The sequence below is a fragment of the Canis lupus genome, chromosome 22 (assembly GCF_048164855.1).
Source record: "Canis lupus baileyi chromosome 22, mCanLup2.hap1, whole genome shotgun sequence".
NCBI lineage: Eukaryota > Metazoa > Chordata > Mammalia > Carnivora > Canidae > Canis > Canis lupus.
Window position 1 is genome coordinate 17668592 of NC_132859.1, and position 24107 is coordinate 17692698.

General features: G+C 37.1%; 2 protein-coding genes across 6 annotated transcripts in view; one reads left to right on the plus strand and one right to left on the minus strand.

The window, feature by feature from the left end:
* PIK3CB (phosphatidylinositol-4,5-bisphosphate 3-kinase catalytic subunit beta) overlaps positions 1 to 24107 on the plus strand; it is a 203873-nt gene that overhangs the window by 148925 nt on the left and 30841 nt on the right. For all 3 annotated transcript variants that reach the window (XM_072792544.1, XM_072792546.1, XM_072792547.1), the window contains 3 exons: positions 4476 to 4597; positions 7809 to 7952; positions 9172 to 9271. In XM_072792544.1, coding sequence (XP_072648645.1) covers positions 4476 to 4597; positions 7809 to 7952; positions 9172 to 9271 — 366 coding nt within the window. The remainder of the gene's footprint in view (positions 1 to 4475; positions 4598 to 7808; positions 7953 to 9171; positions 9272 to 24107) is intronic.
* The window catches only part of FAIM (Fas apoptotic inhibitory molecule), a 118944-nt gene that overhangs the window by 35738 nt on the left and 59099 nt on the right, over positions 1 to 24107 (minus strand). The window lies entirely within an intron of this gene.

A 24107-nucleotide genomic window follows, 5' to 3' on the forward strand; every position in this document is an offset into this window, starting at 1 on the left:
TCCTGGGTCCTGGGATGGAGTCCCACATCAGACTCCCCCACAGGGAGCCTCCTTCTCCCTCTGTCTGTGTCTGTGCCTCTCTCATGAATAAATAAATAAAATCTTTAAAAAAAATAACATTTTCTGGTCTTAGTAAATTTATAATGACGTTTTAAAATTTTATTTAAATTTTAATTCTAATATAGTTAACATACAGTGTTATATATAAGTGTGAAATCTGTAAGACTTTTAAAAAATTCAAGGAATGCATATTTATTTATATATTTATATACATTTAAAATTTATTTTATTATTTTACTTCTGTCAGCTTAGGACTTCTTCTGAGTTTATTTCTATTTTTTAACAATTTTTTGAATCATGTTACATAATTATAATGTGCCTCATTTAGACTGTTTTTGCAATTAGCCATATGAACATTACTTACTCTGAAAAGGAACTATTTCTGTATAGGTTTTAGCAGCCACTTATTTCCCTAAATTCAAGGTTAGTCTTCTGTGAACTCCCATAATGGTAGAATATAAGCATTTTTTAGTTGGCATGTTTGCCTGCTTCTAGTGGATAATGTCCAGTTCTAACTGCTTATCCAAGAAATGCATCATATTATTATTTTGTATGGAATTGGAAGAAATTTCTTGCTGTACTTTTAAAAGATATCTAAAAGAGAGGTTATGTTAGGTGTCAGAAGATGGAATGAAGGGTACCTAGGTGGCTCAGTTTGTTAAGCCACCGACTTTTGGTTTTGGCTCAGGTGATCTCATGGGTTATAAGATCTAGCTGGGCTTCAGACTTTATGCCAAGCAGCCATTCGGCTTGAGGACTCTCCCTCTGACCTCTCCCACTAGCACGCATGCACATGCACATTCTCTCACTCTCTGAAATCTTAAAAAAAAAAAAAAAAAAAAGAATGGGCTAATTTTCCATTAATCTTTCTTTCCTTTTTAAAGATTTATTTATTTTAGAGAAAGAGAGAGAGAGAGTGCGAGCAAGTAATTGGAGGGATCCGGGTGGGGGGGGGAGAGAATCCTTAAGCAGACTCTCCACTAAGGGCAGAGCCCCATGTGGGGCTCGATACCAGGACCCAGGGATCATGACCTGAGCCAAAATAAAGAGTCAGCACTTAATCAGCTGAGTCACCCAGGCACCCCTCATATTTCTTTATTTGAACTCTGGGGACAGAAAACTTTTACATTTAGGAATTTAACACACTTATCTCATTTCCAGGAGATAACTTTTAAGAGTTATTTTCAGATATAAACAAACATTCTTCATTTTGATAGAAGAAAGCCAGTCCTAATCCTCTTTTTTTTTTTTTTAAGTGTCTAGAGAAGAAACGCTCATGGAATAAAAAGTAATGTGTTTTGTTTTCCCAACTCTGTCCCATTGCTAGTTACAGTGAATGGGTACAAAAGATGGAATATAAACTATATTTTTAATAAATTGACTCTGCCTTAAGAAGTGGAGAGCCAGAAGTCTGTTACAAGATTTGTATTCTGATTCTAGAGGCCTAAGCCATGGGTAAAAATTCTATAGAAGAGTAGCGTTTCCCTCTCACCACCACCCCAGGGGGAAAAAAAAGAAGAGTAGCCCTCCCTTAAACCACAGGAAAATACTCTGTTGGCATAATGTGAAAGGGGTTTCAATAGTCTTTGCAGAAGGCATGGGTTGGTTAACACTGCTTTCACTGTTTATATGGCTGAGTCAGATTTCCCTGTTCACTTTCATAGCTTTTCCCAAACTAAAGTAGTGAGTTTTGATATTTTATTTAGCTTCACACTTACTTACTTAACTTACTTACTTACTTACTTACTTACTTACTTACTTACTTATTTATTTATTTATTTATTTATTTATTTATTTAAAATAGTTTTACATTTATTTATTAATTTTATATTAATGCTTTAATAATTGTAAGTGAACTTTTTGTTTTTTTAATTGTAAGTAAACTTAATAGAGGTAGCTTCTTTCCAATAATAGGGGAGGTTTTAACTCACAGCATAGTTAGACTTTCTAGTATTACTGAATGTTATCTACCCTTTTCAGTATTGTTTTTGTGTAACAATATATTCCGTATTCCATGTGCTAACTGGAAATTGGGAAATGGTCCCCCCCCGCCCCAATTCTTCTACCCATAATGGGAATTGCTCTCGCCAGTTAGGATCTGGTCAAAGTGGGGAGGGAGTCCCATCTGTGACAAAAAAAGTGGTATGAGGTAGGTGTTTCCTATCTTTAAACCAGTATTTGTTAACTTTTTTTCATTACTACACTTGTTAGGAGCCGCTGCACCCGCCCCCCACCCCCATCTTATTTATTTATTTATTTGAGAGAGAGAGAGAGAGAGAGAGAATGAGAGAGAGAGAATGAACTCTGGAGCATGAACAGGAGGTAGGGGCAGAGAAAGAGAGAGAAGCAGACTCCCCAACTGAGCAGGGAGCCTGATACAATATTGGGTTCTGTGAGATGGGGTGTTGTCCCAGGAGGCTGGGATCAGGACCTGAGCCACAGGCAGATGCTTAAGCGACTCAGCCACCCAGGCATCTCTGTTAGGAGCCATTTCAGACTTTTTTCTCTAATAGCCCCATTGCCATGATATTTTTATACCATAGGTAAGTATGTGTCTTTTTATGTACTGTACGCATATATGTGCTATATACATAAAACGAGCAAGTATAAAGCCTATTTTTATTTATGCAAATTTAAGAATAATTAAGATCTTAAGGTAAAAGTTAAAAAACTAACATTTTAGTATATTTAAATAACTTATGTAATTATCTAAATTGTAATACCAAATTTCATATGATGTTAGCAGTTTATGTATGTTTATGTAAATGTGTAGTAATAGCAATATAATCAAATATTAAAAAGTTATCCAAAAGTATTCTGCAAATGTAAAGTAATAGAAAAATGAATTTCTTTAAAAGTATCTTTAGTGAGGTTAAAATTGCTTCATATAGACATACTTTTTAACTTAGCTTCTAGATATTCATTCAAGTATTATTGACCTATTTTCCATTTGACATAATTAATGAGAGGGGTTGAAAAATTAGAATTAAAATAATATAACTTATTTTTATTTAGTTCTTAAACCCGAAGTCTCACATAACTTAAATGACAACAAGGCAGCTAGGCAGTAAATACTCTCTGGCTACTTCTTGCAGTATGACTGTGAAAATGACAGTCAGTTGAGAGAAGTCCTTCAGTCATTGCCATCTGTTTGCCATATTTTTGTGTTTTGATGTTGCATACATTTTGTGTGTCGTCTTTAGATTCAAGGTGCTACTTATGTGATATACCCAATATCACATATATATTATGTGATAATACTGATCAGATATTAAGGAATATGATTTTATCAGGTAGGGTTGAACTTAGCCACAAATCATAATTATAAAAAAAATTTTTTTTTTTTTTTTTTGCTCTCTTGTAAAACCACTTTTCTTCTCATTTAACTATCCCTGATAAGAATATGTACTATAAACATAACTAACCTTGAGGAGGCAGTGACTTTTTTTTGCCTGGAGCAACTTTGTGAGATGAGTCTCACAGTGATCTGATGGGAGACAGGTAAGAATTCTTTCTAGGTATTTGGGTTTTCTGGAGCTAAGGTTTCCAAAGATGTGACCATGTCTGCTAGAATCCACCCTCTACCTGCAGTCCCACCTCATCCCCATGGAGAGATTCTTTTTTATTCTGTCTAGATCATTTCTATGTGACATTTATAAATAGTAGACTGGCTATATTTACTTTGTTTATAGAAAATAAACTTTTTCCTTTTTAAAGATTTTATTTATTTAAAAAAGAGAGAGAGAGCACAGTGAGAAGGAGCACAGGGAGAGGTTAAAGCAGGCTCCCCTCTGAGCAGGGAGCTGGATGCGGGGTGCAATCCCAGGACCCTGGGATCACGACCTGAGCTGAAGGCAGATGCCCAACTGACTGAGCCACCTGGGGCCCCTAAACTATTTCTTTTTAGTCATTTATTGTGATTTAAAGGTTTTAAACATATACGGTCAATAAAAAAAATTATGTTAAGTGATGGATATTCTTAAAAATATTGAGAACTAAAAGTAAGGTCCCCCCTAAATAATTTTATGTTGAGTTATTAATGAACTCTTTTTATATGTAAATTAGCTATCATTAGCTTGAGTGTTACAGCTTATATTTGTACTTTGAATTTTACCTTTAAATATTTCTTGATCATTTCTCTTTCTTCCTTTAAAAAATTATTAAATGGTAATGATTGTAGAATCATTATATTCAGTATATCATTCTGTTCCCAGGTAAGTACTTCATAGCTTTTTAAACTTGCTTATCTATAGAATATTTCAACAAAGACAGTCTTTATTAGTCCATGTTAATAGGAGTAGATTTTTGAGGCCTCAGTAATTGTACATATGCTTTTCTTTTCCCATCTTTTGCCAAGAAAAAATAGATTATTTTTCTCCTCTATAATTTCTGAACCAGTTTTAATTTTTCAACAGCTTCAGGCACTACTTCAGATTTGGCCTAAACTGCCCCCCCGGGAGGCCTTAGAGCTTCTAGATTTCAACTATCCAGATCAGTACGTGCGAGAATATGCTGTGGGCTGCCTGCGACAGATGAGGTATTCTGCAGGTGGCTTTCTTGGGGAAAAGGAATAACGTGGGGGTAGATAGAGAAGGTGATATCTGCTTGAATGTTGATAAGAAAGGAAAAAGCTAGGAATTATTCAGAGTTAAAAGCATTTTTCCCCCCTCTCTCCCTATATTCCTCCCTCCACCTTTCTCTCTTTTTCCTTCCTCTTTCACGTTTACTCTCTATTTTAAAACAAAACCCAGGGGCAGCCCAGGTGGCTCAGCAGTTTAGTGCCACCTTTGGCCCAGGGTATGATTCTGGAGACCCGGGATCGAGTCCCGCGTCGGGCTCCCTGCATGGAGCCTACTTCTCCCTCTGCCTGTGTCTCTTATCTCTCATTCTGTCTGTGTCTCTCATGAATAAATAAATAAAATCTTAAAAACAAAACAAAACCCAGAGACACACAACCAAGATCGCCCTTGGCTTCCATGATTCATTAGAATTCACAGAACTCACATATATTCATATTTTTGGCTATGATTTATTATAGCAAAAGGAGACCGTGTAGAATTGGTAAAGGAAAAAGATTAATGGAGCAAAGACTGTAGAAAACCATGCAGGAGCTTCTAAGAGTTCTTTACCAGTGGAATCACAGTGAATATGCTTAATTTCCTCAGCAACAAGTTGTAACATGTCTGAAATGTTGTCTACTGGGGACGATCCTCAGAGATTTGGTGGCTAGAGTTTTTATTGGGGGCTAGTTACAGAATCACCCTCTGCTTAACACAAAAGCAAAATTCTAGACTCCCAGAAAGAAGATGGATGTTGAGCGTAAACCATACTGTTTGTGAGAACAATTTACCCATGCAAAGCCATTCTTACCTGTTAGGTGGTGAGAAGCCTTCTGAAATCCTTCTTTCCAGATGCAGGCTAAAAGGCCAGTGTTGTAAACAGGCTTTTTTTTAAGGGATAACATTCAGGCCTGCTGTTATGTTAACTCTTTTCTGTCTATCACTCAGAATTAAGAAATGTCAATATTTTGTCATTTTTTAATACTTTTAAGCAAATAGCATTATAGCAAAAGCTGAAGTCCTCATAGTTTTTTTTTTTTTTACCTAATCCTGATTGCTTTCACTTCCCAAAGACAATCATTATCATGCATTTGACCATGTATCCTTTTATACCACATTTTTCTGTTTATACTACATTTTATAACTATAAAAATATAGAGAGGGCAGCCCGGGTGGCTCAGCGGTTTAGCGCCGCCGTCAGCCCATGGCCTGATCCTAAGACCCGGGATCGAGTCCCACATCGGGCTCCCTGCATGGAGCCTGTTTCTCCCTCTGTGTCTTTGCCTCTCTCCCTGTTTCTCATTAATAAATAAATAAATTAAAAAAAATAGAGTAACACTGTACATTTAAAAATTACACTGATATGTCTTACCATATGTATTATTTTAAATCTTTTTAAAAATTCAGCATAGGTTTTTGAGGTCATTCTCTCTAAACCCTTTTTTAAAATATTTATTTATTTATTTATTCATTCATTCATTTATTTATTTATTTATTTATGATAGTCACAGAGAGAGAGAACGAGGCAGAGACACAGGCAGAGGGGGAAGCAGGCTCCATGCACCGGGAGCCTGATGTGGGATTCGATCCTGGGTCTCCAGGATCGCGCCCTGGGCCAAAGGCAGGAGCCAAACCGCTGCGCCACCCAGGGATCCCTTTCTTTCTAATTACATATAAATATAGTTCATTCCCTTCACTACTCTGAAATATTCTTTCATAGGGATATATCTTATTTACTCCATATTGAGGAACATTTTGTTTTCTCCAGACTTTCCTGTTATAAACAGTGCTACAGTGAACATGCTTGTAGAGTTCTCTTTGGCCAGTACATGTGTGAAAATCTATGAACTTTATTTGAAGAAATGTCATTATTGAGACCGTCTCAGAGAATGGGCATTTTCAGATTTATCTATTTCTAGTCTCAAGAATGAAGATTATACTGTATGGTTATTTGAAAAATAGAAGTTCTCAGAAAATTATGGATACTGTTAATCCTTTTTCTTCTTTTTAAAAGTCATATATGTTTCAGGTCATGTGATGTCCAAAGGAAATACACAAATTCTTCTATAGTTGTTTTTTTAGGGGAGTGAAGTTTGAAGTATAAGGAAAGAGGAAGCCTCCTTCTGTTTCTATACTTCCTTTCTATCTTTTACACCATTTCTAAGTTTTATAAAGGGCATAGATTTTACAATAAACTTTAGATTGTTGAACACTTTTTAAAAATGAGGTTCCTAGTTGCATTGGAGACCTGAGGGGAAGGGGCTACCCAGCCCCCTTTTAGCCAAGTGTTTTTTTTTTGTTTGTTTGTTTGTTTTTTTTTTAATGTATAGATCCCCAGGAGGAGATTGTTGTGCTCTCCATGTTCCATATGGCTAATTCTGATTGACTTTCCTATGATAAATTTTCTACTTCTGAGTATTTTTTTAATGTAGTGCCCTGGGTTTCAGTCCCAGATCTGCATTAGATTTTTTTAACCATTTATTGCCCAAGACTATAGTTAGCAAGTAGGGGACTTGGGATTCCTATCTTACCTGACCATTGGAATTGCCTTTGATGAGAATGTGTTTACATGTGAATGGTTTGGAGATAGGCAGAAAACAGAGAACCACTAACCTTAATTAATTCAGCTTATTTAATTACAATATTATGTTGTATTAATTCAGGGAATCCGTTCCCACTTACACATATACTCATTTCATTATCCTTTAAATAGTTTAAAGTTAATATTTTAATGTTCACTGACTATCTGGGAAAAGGAATTACCTAACCCTAATGATACAGGAAAATAAATTGTTAAATTACTAATGGAATTTTTATTTAAAAAAAAAACTGGTTGAGAATATAACTTTTCCAGCATGATGAGTAATCAGTATTAAGGTACCTGATTTTATAGAAGCTCTGGGCTGATTATAAATGCAATCATTAATCGTATCAACCTAGGTAATTTAATTGAAATGCCCTATAAACCTGTTCTTTACTTCTTTCCTTTCCATTTCCCCTCCTCCCCACAGGAAATTTTGAGCTTTTTTTGTGTTATTTTAGCAGTGGAATAGTGAATGTAAGCATGCCATAAGCCTGACCCAAAAGGACCACTGTGTTTCAGTAAGTTAGTATTTGATAGCTTGATAGGAAGGGATCTTTTTTTGGCACTGGTTGTTGAGTGACTTATCTGTCTTTTGTTTCTTTTAGTGATGAAGAACTCTCTCAGTATCTTTTACAACTGGTGCAAGTTTTAAAATATGAGCCTTTTCTTGATTGTGCCCTGTCTAGATTCCTATTAGAAAGAGCGCTTGCTAATCGGAGGATAGGGCAGTTTCTATTTTGGCACCTTAGGTAAGTCTTTTTTATTTTTTAATTTGCGTCTACTTCGTGCTTTTGTAAATATAAATCAGAATAACATGCAACATTTAGTCTATCCATCAGCTGCTGTAGTTGTTCCTGAGCCATATATAACATTTACACGCTTTTTGATGTCTTCTGTTTCTTCATACTCAATTCTTAATTTTCAGGATTTGGCAAAGTAATTCAGATAAGTGTTCCACCAAGCCTCCTTGATATTTTAACTGAAACTAATAATGTATTGCTATTTTCTAGTCAGGTGTACTTATTGTGTACTTAGAACATATTTGGGCTAAAATCAGATCTGCGGACTCCTTTTGAAAGGCTTTGGTATTAATATCATTGCTACTAACAGGTAGAGGTTTTAAAGTTTTTGTGTAACAGCAGCAACATTTTCAACTGCTTTATTAGGTCATTTTCAGAAATATAGGAGTCTTATTTCAGCGAGTTTATATTGGGGTAAAATCAGGAAGGATAACTAAAATCCTTCTGTTTCTGGGGAAATTGTTGAATCCTCATTTCTGACTCTGTACTCACACATTTTTGTCGTTTTCATCTGGACTTCAGAGTATTAAAATCAGTGATCGTCAGAAAAATATGACTTTCCTCCATTTTAGGTAAACTTCTTAAGAAAAATAAGCTCTGTTTTTTTTTTGATGTTAATTCTGGGGGTTACATTTCTGAATCTTGACTTCCTATTTACTCATAGAGGTTTTTCCTTTCTTTTTTTTAATTAGTCATCTTTTCATACAGTTCAATCTTCCTATTTTTAAGCCCCCCAAGGAATAACAAAACATGGTGTTCCTTCCTTTTTCAAACATGTATGGCATTCTTTAGCTGAAAAAAAAATTGTATAATTGAGGGTTTAGTCAGTTGTATGATATGAGTCAGATCTTTGTGTTTTACTTTATTGTCTTTTAATTGGCAGTATTGCCATTTCAACTGTGAAAATCAAGTAAGATGTGAAAATTTTGGGTGTTTTGAATAAAAAAAAATAACTAATTACAAAATCACACATGGTTTTGAACTATGGTGTTTAAAGACTTGGGGAGTTGACCATCCCACTAATAGTTGTGAACAAGATCATGTTTCTTCTGTTTTTTGATCAGTATTAAAAGTTTATTTGATAATAGAATATGAAGTTGGTATTTTTATTTGGTGATCTGAAGTGTTTTATAAACAACCCATCTTAATATTATTAACTTATTTGTAGGTCAGAAGTGCATATCCCTGCTGTCTCAGTACAGTTTGGTGTCATCCTTGAAGCATATTGCCGGGGAAGCGTAGGGCACATGAAAGTGCTTTCCAAGCAGGTATCAAGTTTTTTTAATCTTCATGTTCAGCTTGCCACATTGTATTTGATAAATTGTATCATATGGTGTTTCTCATGTTACATTATTTCATAGAGGTTTCAGTAACTAAACCTAATTAATACATTTTTAAATTAAAATTTAAGTCAAGAAGTGAAGTGTCAACAAACTTGGAACATTGAGTGCTCCCCTCAAAATTACTGATTCCTCATAGTATCTGTATTAAAAAACATGCCTTACATTTTAATAGGAAATACTTATTTAGACATGCTTAACAATGGGTTTGATGGTGATGGTGACAAAGGTCATGAAATTTTTAGACCCTGTTTTTTCATATCTCTGAGTTACTCTGTCCAGTTAGTATAGTATTTATGATTCATATATTCTGCATATGTTTTAGTTTGAGATATTTTGACACCTAAGTCCATTGTTGTTGTAGGATCTAGAATTCAGAATCCTCAAGCTGCTTTTTCAAACTATATATATATATATATTTATATATGTATATATAGGCCTGCAGTCCCTTATCTTCTTTCCAGGTCTTCATTTTCTAATCATTGCAGGTGATGAGATATTAGTGATATTGATAGGTCAGATATCAAATGCTTATATGCAAGGAAACATACTGAGTGTCTTAAGTATATTACTTTACTCTCCTAATACTGCACCACAGTAGTTGCCAATACTGTCTGGATTTGACAAGGAGGAAAACAGAGGCTGTAAGAGATTAAGTAGCTTGTCTATAATCCCACAACTGTTAAGTGACAGGAATAAGTTTTAAATTTAAGTCTGTCCAGGGCAGCCCGGTGGCGCAGAGGTTTAGCGCCGCCTGCAGCCCAGGGTGTGATCCTGGAGACCCTGGATCGAGTCCCATGTCAGGCTCTCTGCATGGAGCCTGATTCTCCCTCTGCCTGTGTCTCTGCCTCTCTCTCTCTCTCTCTCTCTCTGCATTTCTTTGAATAAATAAATAAAATCTTTTAAAAAAAATAAATTTAACTCTGTCCAGGTATAAAACTTAACTTTTTATTACAGCAGGGGTTGTCACAACTTTTTAGCACCACAACTCTCTTTTATAAATCAAAACCTAAACACAGATCCACTGTATAAAAGAGACAACAATGTAATTTTATCAGTATAATGGTGTTTTGAAACTAAAATAAAATATAAGCCATTAAACAGAACCATGAAGCTGTTATACTAAATACAGAATTTCAAAATCTGGGACTATTATTAACAATTGTAGTCTCAGTATCCACTTATTTCTTTTGTTTTGGAGACAATCTTGATTTATACAGCTAAATAATTGCAAATGACGATGGTTTATTTAATTTTTTAAAAAAGATTTTATTTATTTATTCATGAGAGACACACACACAGAGGCAGAGACACAGGCAGAGGGAGAAACAGGCTTCATGCAGGTAGCCTGATGCAGTACTCAATCCCAGGACCCCAGGATCACTACCTGAGCCAAAGGCAGATGGTCAACCACTCAGCTACCCAGGTGTCCCAGTAATGATTGTTTAATAGTTTGCTTGCAAGTGAGGAGCATAACCATGGCCCAGGCTTGATTTGCTGGTCAGTCGTTTGTCCCCTGAAGGTTGAAATGAGAGCATTTCTGGCATCAAAATAAAACAACCCTTCTGTTGTTGAAGCCATTCTGGCTTCATGTCAGCATCCTTCACTGACAGGTAGCAACAGTATGCTTTTGTTCTTGAACAGTAATTTTTCTTGAATTGACTATCCTCTAAATAAACAGAAGAAGGTTTTCTTAATGGTTTAGTATATATTTACTCATAATTTAGTATATGCCAGGGTTTGTGTTAGGTACTGGTAATGTGAAGTGAATATAGTTATGTTATTGTTATCAAGGAGTTTATATCCCATAGAGAAGGTGTACAAATCAGTGATTAAGTGCTATGATAGAAGTGTTGTTAAGGGAATATTATGGAAGCACAAAAGAGAGGCATGTAACCAAATGTAGGACATTAGGGAAGAGTTCACAGTGGAGGTGACGCTTGAAGGTTTTGATGGTCTTAGATGGTGTTAGTTCAGTGAAGAGTGTATTAGTGTTTTACAGAGAAACGGGTGTTTGTGTATGTGTATGGTTGACCCTTGAACAACATAAATTTGAACATGAGTCCATTTATATATACACTGATTTTTTGATACAGTACAGTAAATTATTTTCTCTGTGGTTTTCTTTTTTTTTTTTAAGATTTTATTTATTCGTGAGAGACACAGAGAGACACAGAGAGAGACAGAGAGAGAGAGAGAGAGAGAAAGGCAGAGGCACAGGCAGAGGGAGAAGCAGGTTCTGTGCAGGGAGCCTGATGTGGGACTCAATCCCAGGACTCCAGGATCATGCCCTGGGCTGAAGGCGGCGCTAAAGTCCTGAGCCACTGGGGCTGCCCTCTATGATTTTCTTAATATTTTCTTTCTTCTAGCTTACTTTTTTTGTAAGAATATAATATATGATACAGATAATGTACAAAATATGTTAATTGACAGTTTATGTTATTGGTTAGGCTTCCCGTCAAAAGTAGGCTATTAGTAGTTAAGTTTTTGGGGAGTCAAAAGTTATATGCAGATTTTTGACTGCATGAGGCTGGAGGTGGAGTCAGTACCTATAACCCTTTATTTAAGGGTTAGCTGTATAGAGAGTGAAGCAGAAGAGGACGGTGATGTTGTGATTTATTATAAAGAATTGCTTCTGTGATTACGGAGGCTGAAAAGTCCTGAGGTCTTCAATTAAGCAAACCAGGAGAACTGATGCTGAAGTTCTAGTCTGAAAGCAGACAAGCTTAACACCGAAGGAGTTTTATTTAGTTCCAGGCAGGAAAAAAAACCTGTGTGTAGCTCAAGGCACAGACAGGCAGAGTTCCTTCTTAGTTGTTGGAAGTTCTACCTTTTTATTCTATTCATAACTTAACAGGTTCTGATAAGATCCACTCATATTGGGAAGGGCAATCTGCTTCACTCAGTCTACCCATTTGAATGTTTATTTTATCCAAAAACACCCTTACAGACCTACCTAGAATGATGCTGGACCAAATATTTGGGGCACTCTGTGGCCCAGTCAAGTTGTTACCTAAAATTAACCATCACAGATCAACTTGGCATGTATACACAGCTCTGAAAACCATATTTAATTTCTAAATAAAGACTCAAGTTCAGAATTCCCCCTAAGATGATAAAATTACCCAGTACAATAAAAAATACACTAAGCTCTTTCCCAGAACAGGAAGTAATATCCTTGAATGGTGTCTACTTTTCTCCTTGTTTCTCGGTAAATTAAATGGTATGATGTAAAAGTAACACTTAAATACTATGATATAAAGCCAGTATAAAGTCAGTACATCTTATGTTATATGATAAAGGAAAAGAGTGGGAAGGAAACAAAGATTCTCTGTATCTACATATGGCATGCGCATACACACACACAAACATATGCATACCAAAACAAGGAGGAGATACTCATAATAGTTAATCCCATTTCTGTAACCAGTCATGTGGTCATAGCTGGTATTGATTACTACGTTCTTCCAACCCATTCTGTATTCCCTCTGCCTTTAGTAATAAGCATTTCACTGGTGGTTCTTGACCTGCTGGGTTGACCCAAACCTTCATTCTTTTTTTTTTTTTCTTCTTTAAAGATTTTATTTATTTGAGAGAGTGAGACCATGCATACATGGCGAGGGCGGGGGGTGGTGTGCCGAGGCAGAAAGGGAGAGGGATAAGCATACTCTTGGATAAGCACAGGGCTCGATCCTAGGACCCTGAGATCAAGACTGAGCCAGAATTAGCTCCATAACCAACTGAGCCTCCCAAGGAGCCCTCCAAACCTTCATTCTCCCCCACCCCAAACTTTCATTCTTGAAGGGTCCAGGTCATTAGTAGTCCTACCTAAGTTAGCTTGTAATTGTCCATTGGTCTTAATCACAGGACATGGATATACTAAGAAAAGATCTCCTTTATTCTAGACATACTCTTCCTTATATCTATGGAGTAGTAGGCCAATTTCCCCTTGGTATTCATGATCAGTCACTTCAGTCAGTATCATAATGCCCTTCTTCTTATTTTTTTTTTTTTTTAAGATTTTATTTATTTATTCATGAGAGGCAGAGACACAGGCAGAGGGAGAAGCAGGCTCCATGCAGGGAGCCGATGTGGGATTCAATCCTGGATCCTGGGATCACACCCTGAGCCGAAGGCAGATGCTCAACCACTGAGACACCCAGGCGACCCTCATAATGCCCTTCTTTACCTGTTGATTCAAGGATATAAGGAGCTTAGAGTGGTTGGAGTCTTCCAGTTCAGTAGAATCATTGCCATGTCTCCCATTGAAATCATTCTTTCTTTCTTCTGAAACTAAGACCTCTGTGCCAGTAAAGCATGAGGGTACAGGAAAAGAAACCAGAAATTTTGCTAGTGAGTTACTAGGGGTAATGGCAAATGGTACCACTTCCATTTTTAAACCTTGATTTCACGACCATTGAGTCCTGGGAATAAGAGTGTCATATATTAGATGCTGACTCAGAGCGTATATAGTTTTCTGGAGAACTTTGACCAAGTCCTGAAAGGTATTGCCACCTAGCTGGTACTATAAGTTAGTCTTCAAAAGGCCATTTCACTCTTCTCTCAAGCTAGCTATTCAGATTAATAGGGAACATGGTAAGACTAGTGAAAACCATGAACATGCCCCTGTTGTTAACACTTCATTTGCTATGAAATGAGTTTCTTGATCAGAAGCAATGCTGTATGGAATACCATGATGGTGGATAAAGTGTCCTGTGATTCCACCAATGGTAGTTTGGCAGAAACATTGCATGCAAGGAAGGTAAATCCATATCCAAAGTTAAAGTGTCTGTTCCAGTAAGAATAAAATATTGCCCCTTCCATAGTGGAAGCAGTCTAGTGTAATCATCCTATCACCAGATAGTTGGCTGACCATCCCAGGTAAGTGGTGCTATATTGGGATCTCAGTATTAGTCTCTGCTGCTGTCAGAGCAGGCTCTCAATGGTCAGAGACAGGTAGGCTTTAGAGAGTGGAGGTCCATATTGCTGAGCACATGCATAACCTCCATCCCTGCCATCTTGACCACTTTGTTCATGAACCCCTTTTGGTGATGACAGATTTGGTTGGGGAATCTGACTGTATCCACAGAACAAGCCATCCTATCCACTTGATTATAAAAATCCTCTTCCAAAGGCCTCCTTTGGTGAACATCCAGGGAGACACATATCTTTTTTTTTTTTTTTCCTTTTTCCTAGCTATTCAGAGAGGATTATTATATATCTCTTCCCCCAGATTTCCTTGTCACTAATTTTCTACTCATGTTCCTTCTGGGTCCCTGACTATGAGCCAAGCTTTGGTCACAGCTCATGAATTGGTATATAATCACATGGCCATTTCTCTTTCCAAGCAAAGTGATCAGTGAAGTGTACTTTCCAAAGTTCTGTATGTATATGACTAGGAAGTTATTAGCAAGGTAGCTACATCTAGCTGATAGAATCTGAATCAGTATATTCAGTCCACTTAGATGAAATCTTTTGTAGAGTTAAAAAATCTCTTCCAGACTTTGCTTTTTGATGCATTGTTTTTTGTCTGATGGAAAAGATTCCCCTGCCTTGATATAGTTTCCAACCTCTCGATCTCATTTGAAGGCCATTTGTTTCCTCACTCTTACCCTATTCATTTCTATACCTCTCTGGTGTCCACTCTTTTATATAAGATCCTTGTAGTAATTTCCAGTTCTGTTACACTTCTCTAACTCATTTGCATTGCCAAAGAAACATCCATAGCTTTTTATGGATTTATATTATATATGCGTAATATATTATTATATTATGATTGCGTTATGATTATTCATTTGTGTTAAAACAGCTATTATCTGATCCTTTTGGAATGCCCATTAATGGTGGTAATAATAGCTAACATTTACTCACCATTTCTTTTTTTTTTTTTTTAAAGATTTTATTTATTCATGATAGTCACACAGAGGGAGACAGAGAGGCAGAGACACAGGCAGAGGGAGAAGCAGGCTCCATGCACCGAGAGCCCGACGTGGGACTCGATCCCGGGTCTCCAGGATCATGCCCCGGGCCAAAGGCAGGCGCCAAACCGCTGCGCCACCCAGGGATCCCTACTCACCATTTCTTATGGGCCATTTATTCTTCACAGCTATATGAAATGAATACTATTAGTCCCCTTAATTTTATAGTCCTCTTAGATATATCTCATACCCATCAATGTCTCTTGTGTTCATGGTTACTGTCCTTGTCCAATCCACTATCTTCTCTCACCTGGATGTCTTCATTAACTTCTTAAATTGCACCCTGTGTTTCCATCTTTACACACACACACACACACACACACACACACACCCTTCTCTGCACAGGAGATAAAGTGACATTTTAAAAATGTAGATGTATTACGCCATTTCCATCTTTAAAATCTCTGAAGTAATATTTATTACGTGGAAAATAAAATTCAAAATTATTTCAACTATCTAATTAGCTTTATTAAATGATTTATGAATTGGGCAGTGTCCCACCTAGCTAATCTAGTAAAGGGGACTTCAAGTTGCAAAATAGACAGATTTTATAGGCCAAAATGGAGTGGGACAATTAGGAAAAGAAATTATTGTTTTAGTAAAGTTACCTTCCCTTAGGAGGAAGGACAGAGAGGGTCTTATTAAATGAATTTCCTCATTTTCCTTTGAGGGGCTGGGAAGGACAGATTACCTTATTGATGCTGACCAGAAAATTCCTGACTGTTATGACCACACTTCTGGGGCAGGGGCAGGAGGCACCTGGGTGGTTCAGTTACTTAAGCATCCAACTCTCTTAATTTCAGCTCAGATCATGATCTCAGGGTAGTAAGATCAACTTTGTGTTGGGCTCTGTGCTTAGCATGGAGTCTGCTTGGGATTCTCTTTCTCCCTCTTGCTCCTCTCTGTACTCATGTGCATGTGCTCTGTCTCTCAAAATAAATAAATAAAATCTTAAAAAAAAAAAAAAAGAAAGAGAAAGAAAAGGGGGCACCTGAGTGGCACAGTCAATTAACTGGCCAACTCTTGGTTTTGGCTCAGGTCATGATCTTGGGGTTGTGAGATTGAGCCCTGTGTAGGGCTCTGTGCTCAACATTGAGTCTTTGAGTTTTTCTTGCCCTCTCCCTCTGCACCTTCCCCCTCCCTGCTCTTTCTCTCTTTCTCAAATAAATTAATTAATTAAAAAAAAATAAAAGACTTCACTTTGGGGGAAGCTTGAAATTGCAATTAAGGTTAAGTATTAAGCCCCAGCTTGGTGACTTGGCCTAGCATTTGAGGCCTGTCAGTTTCTTTTAACATTTCCATTTTGATCAGGCTCTCTGCTTAATGTAAAGATATGATCAAAATTTAAAGTATTAGTTCCACTATCAGATACTGTTCTGAAGTTCTTGAAGTTTTTATTGTTTCTTTTATATGGTATCCATTATCCATAGATTAGGATATTTTTGCTTAATCCCTATGGTATTCATAGGTTAGAAGTCAGTCATTCTCTTTCTTCTTCTTCTTCTTTTTTTTTTTCTTTTTGACATTCCAGTCCTTGATGCTTAGTGGCTAACAAATACACATTTAAAATTTGTGAGAAAATACAATGTACCAGAGAGATTATTATGATAACTATAAGTAGGATAATTCCCAGTGTTTGGAGTGCATTTTGGAGCTATGGTCCCCAAGACCCAAACCAGTCAAGGAAAGACCCTGTTGAAGGAGTTACCCTTTTAAGCCAAGTAGCTTGATCTGTGGTCTGATATAACTGAATTTCAGCTTCCTAAGAAATGTTAATCCCAGATATAGCAAGTAGTGTTGGTCACAGCAGAGATACCTCCTTGCTCAGCTAAAAGGTAATTGAAGACTGTTCTACTATCAAGAACAGCTTTGGCTAAGGAGTCTAAGGATGATTGTTGGGCCTCTGTTGCTTTAGCAGCAGATTCTGCAGTACTTTTCAAGAGTTGAGAAGAAGTTCCTGATCATAGACTCATTTACATTTATTCCTAACCAGGGAAGTAGGGACCTGCCAAGAGGAATGAATCCTGAATCATGAAAGCCTCCTGGCAAGTCCTTTCTAACTCAACAATGTAACTTCAGAGGAGTCACCCAATGAGATGTCTTATTTTGTCTGTGAAAAGTTAGGGGCCCAGTTAGATTTTCTCCTTGCCTGAAATAAAAGGCTATTGTAAATTCCAGAGTTTACCTCCCTTAAGCAGTGGCCTGGGGAGAAAGAGATGAGGGCATTTTCTTTCCAGGGTAATGCCAGAGTAAAAGAAAGGAGAAAGAGAAAAGGTTCCTGTTCAGTTAAAATTTATAGTCTTGATCTGTCATCTTGGGAAGAAGCAGTCTGCCTTGACATCAGCTACTTTGCTTCCTCATCAATTTGTCTTAGAAGTTGCCAGCATCTGTCCAGGTTGGAGGTGAACCTCCATTAGCTATGAGTTATATACCCAAGGCTTAATACCTTTTAGTTTTGCAGCAGTGTAGTGGTCAAGAGCACTTGGTAAGGTCCCTTCCAATGAGGCTTGAGGGCTGTCCTCCTCTGATGACATTTCCAGAATAACCAGTCACCAAGCTCTATACTGTGACCAATTGGGATTCAAGAAGTCTTCTTTAACCCATTGATGATAAGCTTGAGCATAAGATATTAGAAATTTATAGTAGCTGGTCTTAATAGCATTGAAACAACAGGGGATCAGCATAAGGCTGTATACCAATTACATTGGCCTGCTGGTGACTGTCACATGTGGAGTAAGTTTGTTTCCTAAAGGGGTAACTACTAACAGTCAGCAACATCAGAGATAATACCGTAGGCAAGGAAATTCCAGTAGTGTAGGCAAGTTTAGAAATTTTAAGTTTCAGAATCCCATTAGTTCTCTGAGCCTTGCCTGATAATTGAAGATGATAGGGACGATATTAATTCTAAGAAGTTTGTGAGGTTTTCATTAACCTCATGTGATTTGTCCAGTGAAGTGGAGGCCTCCATCACTGGATATTGTGGAAGGTATACCACAAGTGGGAAATACATTTCCTCACAATTTCTTGCCACTGTGAGGGCATTAGCCTTGGAGCTTGGGAAAGCTTCAGCCAATCTGGAAAACATATATACAATAACAACATATTGATAACCCATACTAAGTGGCAATTGAATGAAGTCATCTACAGGTGTTCAAAAGGTTCAGAGGGAGGAGGTCTGAGATCTCTGGGAACAAAAATATTTATTCTCAGATTATGGATCTGACAGGTCAGACATTGCTGATAGACTGTGTTTGCTATTTATTTATTTAAGATTTTATTTATTTATTTATGAGAGATACACAGAGAGAGGCAGAGGGAGAATCAGGTTCCCTACATGGAGCCAATGTGGGACTCGATCCCAGGACCCCAGGATCACAACCTGAGCCAAAAGCAGATGCTCAGCCACTGAGCCACCCAAGTACCCCCTGTGTTTGCAGTTTAATAAGAGTGTCTTTACCAATCCCTATTGGTAAAGATGACTTACCAATAAGATGACTTGGGTCATCTTAAATGCATTATGGTGGGTTAAAGAATGCAAAAACTAAAAAAATGGGGTTTGCCAGGGAGTCTGCAAGAACCAAGCAGCCATCTTGGGTTTCCCATAGCCTCAAACTGTTTAACTTAAGAGCTATTGCTTACCCATCTTAATTTTTCTAATTCAGGAGCAGACTGTAGCCATTTTAAAAGTCCATCAGGATGGCAACATTCTGTGAGTAAGGGACAGGTTTTGCAGAAGCAGAATGGATTTTTTCCACATGTGCCACAATCTATAGATTGTATTGCTGTTGCTTTTGCATGAATGCTGGGGCATTTCTCTGATACTCAGGTTTAATCCTTTTAGTGTGAACCTCAATTTTAATGACAGCAATTTCAGAACGTAAGGCTATAACAGTAAGAAGATAGTTTACTTTTGCCGTTTTTCATTGGGGTCCCAGAGGATGTCAGAAACCTTTTAAGATAATCAGAATTAAAGTAACAGTATTATACCAGGACATACCAGATTTCTAGGAATGTCACATAATATTTAGAACACAAATACAGCGTACAGAAAGTTTTCTATTGTTTGACAATATTTTCTATGTAATTTAAATATCAAATAAGCCTAATCAGTATAACAGATCCCTTGAAATGTTTCAGGAGGTCCTTTGGAAAAATTCCAAAGTAGTTATAACTGGCTGACCCACTTAGGTGTCCCCCCAAATTTTCTTCCACATCAAAAAGAACATTTTTTTTAAGGTTTTATTTATTTATTCATGAGAGACACAGAGAGAGGCAGAGGAGAAACAGGCTCCCTGCAGGGAGCCCAATGTGGGACTTGATCCCATGACCCCGGTATCACACCCCAAGCGAAAGGCAGATGCTCAACCAAGTGAGCCACCCATGTCTCCCCAAAAAGAACATTTATAATTTGATTTTGGGAAGTTTGTGGGGGAAAAATGTTTTAACGCACTGGGTAAATAGGATCACAAATCATGATGACGCTTAATCATTATCTATTAGCAAAACTTAGCTCTTTTAATATTGAGAAGACTCCGTTTTCTTAAAGAGAGCAACCACAGGAAATTATTTTGATAAAGCACAGTATCTTTATTTTCTAGGCAGATCACTTAAAGATGAAGAAACTTCACAGTCTGTTATCAAAAGTAGATAAAAAATATTAAAAAAACCCAGAAAACCAAATTCTAATTTTACACCAGCTTACTTATGATATTAAAACCTACCCATTCCAGTTTTAGTCCTGACCACACGTAAAATTCCTTTCCAAAGGTTTCTTTTTTCATAAAATATCTACAACTTTTTTCCCCTCAAAAACGTTTCTTTTCTCATACTTTCTTTTACCAAAAGCACATTTTGCTTTCTTTGTATATGGAGATGTTTCCCTTATTTCTGTTAGCTTAAATTGCATATATTAATTATAGAATTCTTAATCTTTAGAAACCTTAGTTCCTAGTGAAAACCTAGAAGGAATTATGAACTGTTAACACCAGCATTCTGTAGATTTTTAAGTTTATGAATACGTTTCATAATTTCTAAAGCAAATGCCCTTTTCGGTTTTCCAGTGCACTAACACACCCAAATATCTTTTAGTTTCTCTGTAATAAGCCAAAAGGAGATAAACCTGTATTCAGTAATTAATATTTCAGTATTTTCTTATTTGGAAATGATGTACATACTCAGCAGATTCCCATTATGTAACTTGGCAAAACTGAAGTTTCAAGTTACCAGAGATTTGGGAAGCTATTTTTAAGGTACCTATATTATAAAATATAATTATTGTTAGAAACTTTACTCTTATTTCACTTGTATCTGTTTAAATCATTTGTTCTAAACAGTTATGTTTATTTTACCTATGAAAACTTCATGAGACATTAGACAAAATCATCCATCATTCTAAGTTATTTTTCAGCTGACAAATTAGAACAGAAATACATGAATTTAGCCAGTAAATTCAGGTAGAATAAAAGTTTTTATCTACATAGGTAGATAGGTGTTGATAACTCTAAAGACATGCCTGTTACCACTCAACAAATGAACTTAAACTTCCCTTAATTTACCAAAAATTATTCTAGAGTTTGTCAACTTGAAAAACTTTTGGGATGGTTTCTATTACATTTCTGAGAATTTTGTGAAGACTAAATTTATGTAAGTGCTTGGTTTTGTTTTTTCTTAAGCTGGAGCTCTTCTACAAATTAATTTTGGCAGTACAGTCTGGAGGTAGAAGAAAATACCACACATTTAAAACATATGTATGGTCACACACACCAGTACAAATTTAAGCAAACAGATAGCTTATAGTTTTAAATTACTACTGTAAATTAGGTATAATAACACAAAACTCACCGTTTATTAAAAAATAGTTGGCTCTAAATTCTTTTTCTGTTAGATGTTCAGGTTACCTACTTAGGGGCTTAAACCTTTTTCTAATACTTGTGGAGAAGAGTCTTAAATTGTGTATGTTCTTTTTTTTTAATAATTTATTTATTGTTGGTGTTCAATTTGTCAACAGACAGAATAACACCCAGTGCTTATCCCGTCAGGTGCCCCCCTCAGTGCCCGTCGCCCATTCACCCCCACCCCCCGCCCTCCTTGTGTATGTTCTTGACTAGTCAAGTTCCAAATGACCTTTTTTCCCCTTTTGATAAAAATTACCTCCCTGAAGTTTACATGTCAAAGAGATGGTCTAATAGAGAGGACTCTGGTAGAACATTTATAATCTCAGAGGCACAGGGAAAAAAAATGCAAGCTCTTCTATTTTGTTCTTTTAAAGTCAGCATTTATAATACTTATAAGCCTACTGAGATAAATAGGTGAGGTTTTGAGTTTGGTAAAAAGTATTACTGGATTTTGAGTTGTTTCTGGAGCAACATCTCTGGCCCTGTAGAGACTAGAGTTGTAAAACAAGGATAGCTTTTTCAGTTCCCCAAAGAATTGGGTTGCTGCTTAAATGATATCAAAGGGTGACACACCTGTCCACCTGTGTTAGAGTGTTTTTCTTTCCCTCTGGTTAAGTGTAGGGGAGAAGGCCAAAAAAAAAAAATTCCTGTCGAGCTTTGAATATTATCTTCTAGTTTGGCCAAATTTCTCATCATAAAGTTATTAAGTCCTTTCAAATATCTTGTCAGGTTTCAACCTTGACAAACAGTTAACTGTTTCTGGCAGTATTAAACAATTCCATTGACCTAAGAGGCATCTTCAGAGTGGATGCAAAAAATATTATCTTCGCAAGATCAGAGTCACTCCTAAAGATAACCAAAAGAAAGAAAAACTTGCATATCTCAAGTGAGCCAAAAGCCAAGCCTTAGGATATAAAACAAGATCAGCAAGAAGGAAACTGTTTTCTCTGGGAGAGAAAGGATCAATAACCACTTGGCCAGGTACTGGAATGAAAGGGACAATGAAATTTTATTTCCCTCTCTTGACTGGGCTCCAGAGGTAATCTGCTTTCAGAATTCTCTCCCTGGGGATCCCTGGGTGGCTCAGCGGTTTGGCACCTGCCTTTGGCCCAGGACGTGGATCCTGGAGTCCTGGGATCAAGTCCCTCATCGGGCTCCCTGCATGGAGCCTGCTTCTCCCTTTGTCTGTGTCTGTGCCACACACACCACCACCACCCCCGCCGCCCCCCCATGTCTATCATGAATAAATGAATAAAATCTTTAAAAAAAGAAAAAGAAAAGAAAAACAGAATTCTCTCCCTGGGTTTAAGAAATTCTTTGACTATGGCCCCTTAGTTCAGCCTTTGAGCAAGATATGAAAGATAAAGGAGAATGGGCCTTAGCCTGGTCTTATTTTATAAACTAACTGTTTAATAGTCTCTTTAATGTGGAAAGGCAGTTCAGAGAGGGTTATTAGAATGGATACTCCAAAGAATAGAGGGGAACAGTAGGAATTATGTCAGTCTTATGCCTCAGTCAATAGCCTTTCGTTCCAGTACCTGACCAAGTGGTTATTGATCCTTTCTCTCCCAGAGAAAACAGTCTTATGCCACAGTATCTTTACAAAGATTTAAAACAGTATCTTTTGTTTTAAATACTTTTTCTCTTTAATTTTTCAATAGCCTCTTGTATTTATCCTTTGTTGAAACTATTTTGGAATTTTGAAAGCTTTTAGAGGCTGCTTCATACTCATAAGTGAATATCCCATTCTATTTATTTGAGTTGGGAACACTTGCTTTCAAGTGCATTTCTTTTTAAAGATTTTATTTATTTATTCATGAGAGACTCAGAGAGAGATGTAGGGAAGCAGGTTACCCATGGGGAGCCTGATGTGGGACTCGATCCCAGGCCCCCAGGATCACGACCTGAGCCAAAGGCAGAGATGCTCAATCACTGAGCCACCCAGGTGCCCCTCAAGTGCATTTCTTAAATATTTTCTTTAATTGGAAATTTCCCCATAATGGCCATGATATTTCTAGGTTTTCTTTAGTAAGACTGCCATTTTACTAGCTATCTGAAATTTCCAGGACTGTATTGTGTTGTGTCTCCCAATCGGATGGGGAACCCTAAACATGGGGCAATTGTAGGGTAGAAGGTTATGGCATATGGTGGAAGGATTCACCAAGGCAGAACAAAGGAGATACAAGTTTATTGAATACACTGCATAGAGAGACTATCTGCAACAAGGCAGTGAGTGTTTTTAAAGGGATAAGGTGAGGAGGTATGGGGACCTATGGAATTACCCAGTTTTTCATAACTGTGCCTGGTTGTAAATAGCCCATTGATCAGTTAGAGCTTATGGATTATTTTGAGGTGGGTTGCCTGATGGGCCTGTCTGTATTCAGCCAGGTATCCACTGTGAGCTCTTTTGTCTTGTTCTACATTCCTTTTGCTCTAGCCTGTTGTCTAAAAGCAGCCTCTGCATGTAATTCTCAGACATAAAGTAGGCAGTTGTGCTGAAAGGTGGTGTGCTCAACTCTTTAGATTTAAAGGATCCTATTTGTTTTAGCTAGACCTTTGGGTTTCTTGGAGCCAAACGAATACCTAAGGGAGATGTGATGGGTTTGGGAATTTTGGTGTGTTTTACAGTATACCTTGTTGCACAGAAATTTTCTTGATGTTGGCAGGTGACCTAGTGTCAGTATAACTCGTTCCATGACCAACTTACCCCTATTACAGGAGGCTTCTTAAAGTGACAGATACTCTAACAACCTTTGACTGCTTGCCCCATTTTTTGCAGCTTTTTAACCTCTGAGATCCCTGTTAGCAGTAGCCTTTATAAATATAAAACAAGACAATCAAACATGTGCACCTTAATAGATCAGTAGTGACCAAGAGATGTTACTGTGTCCT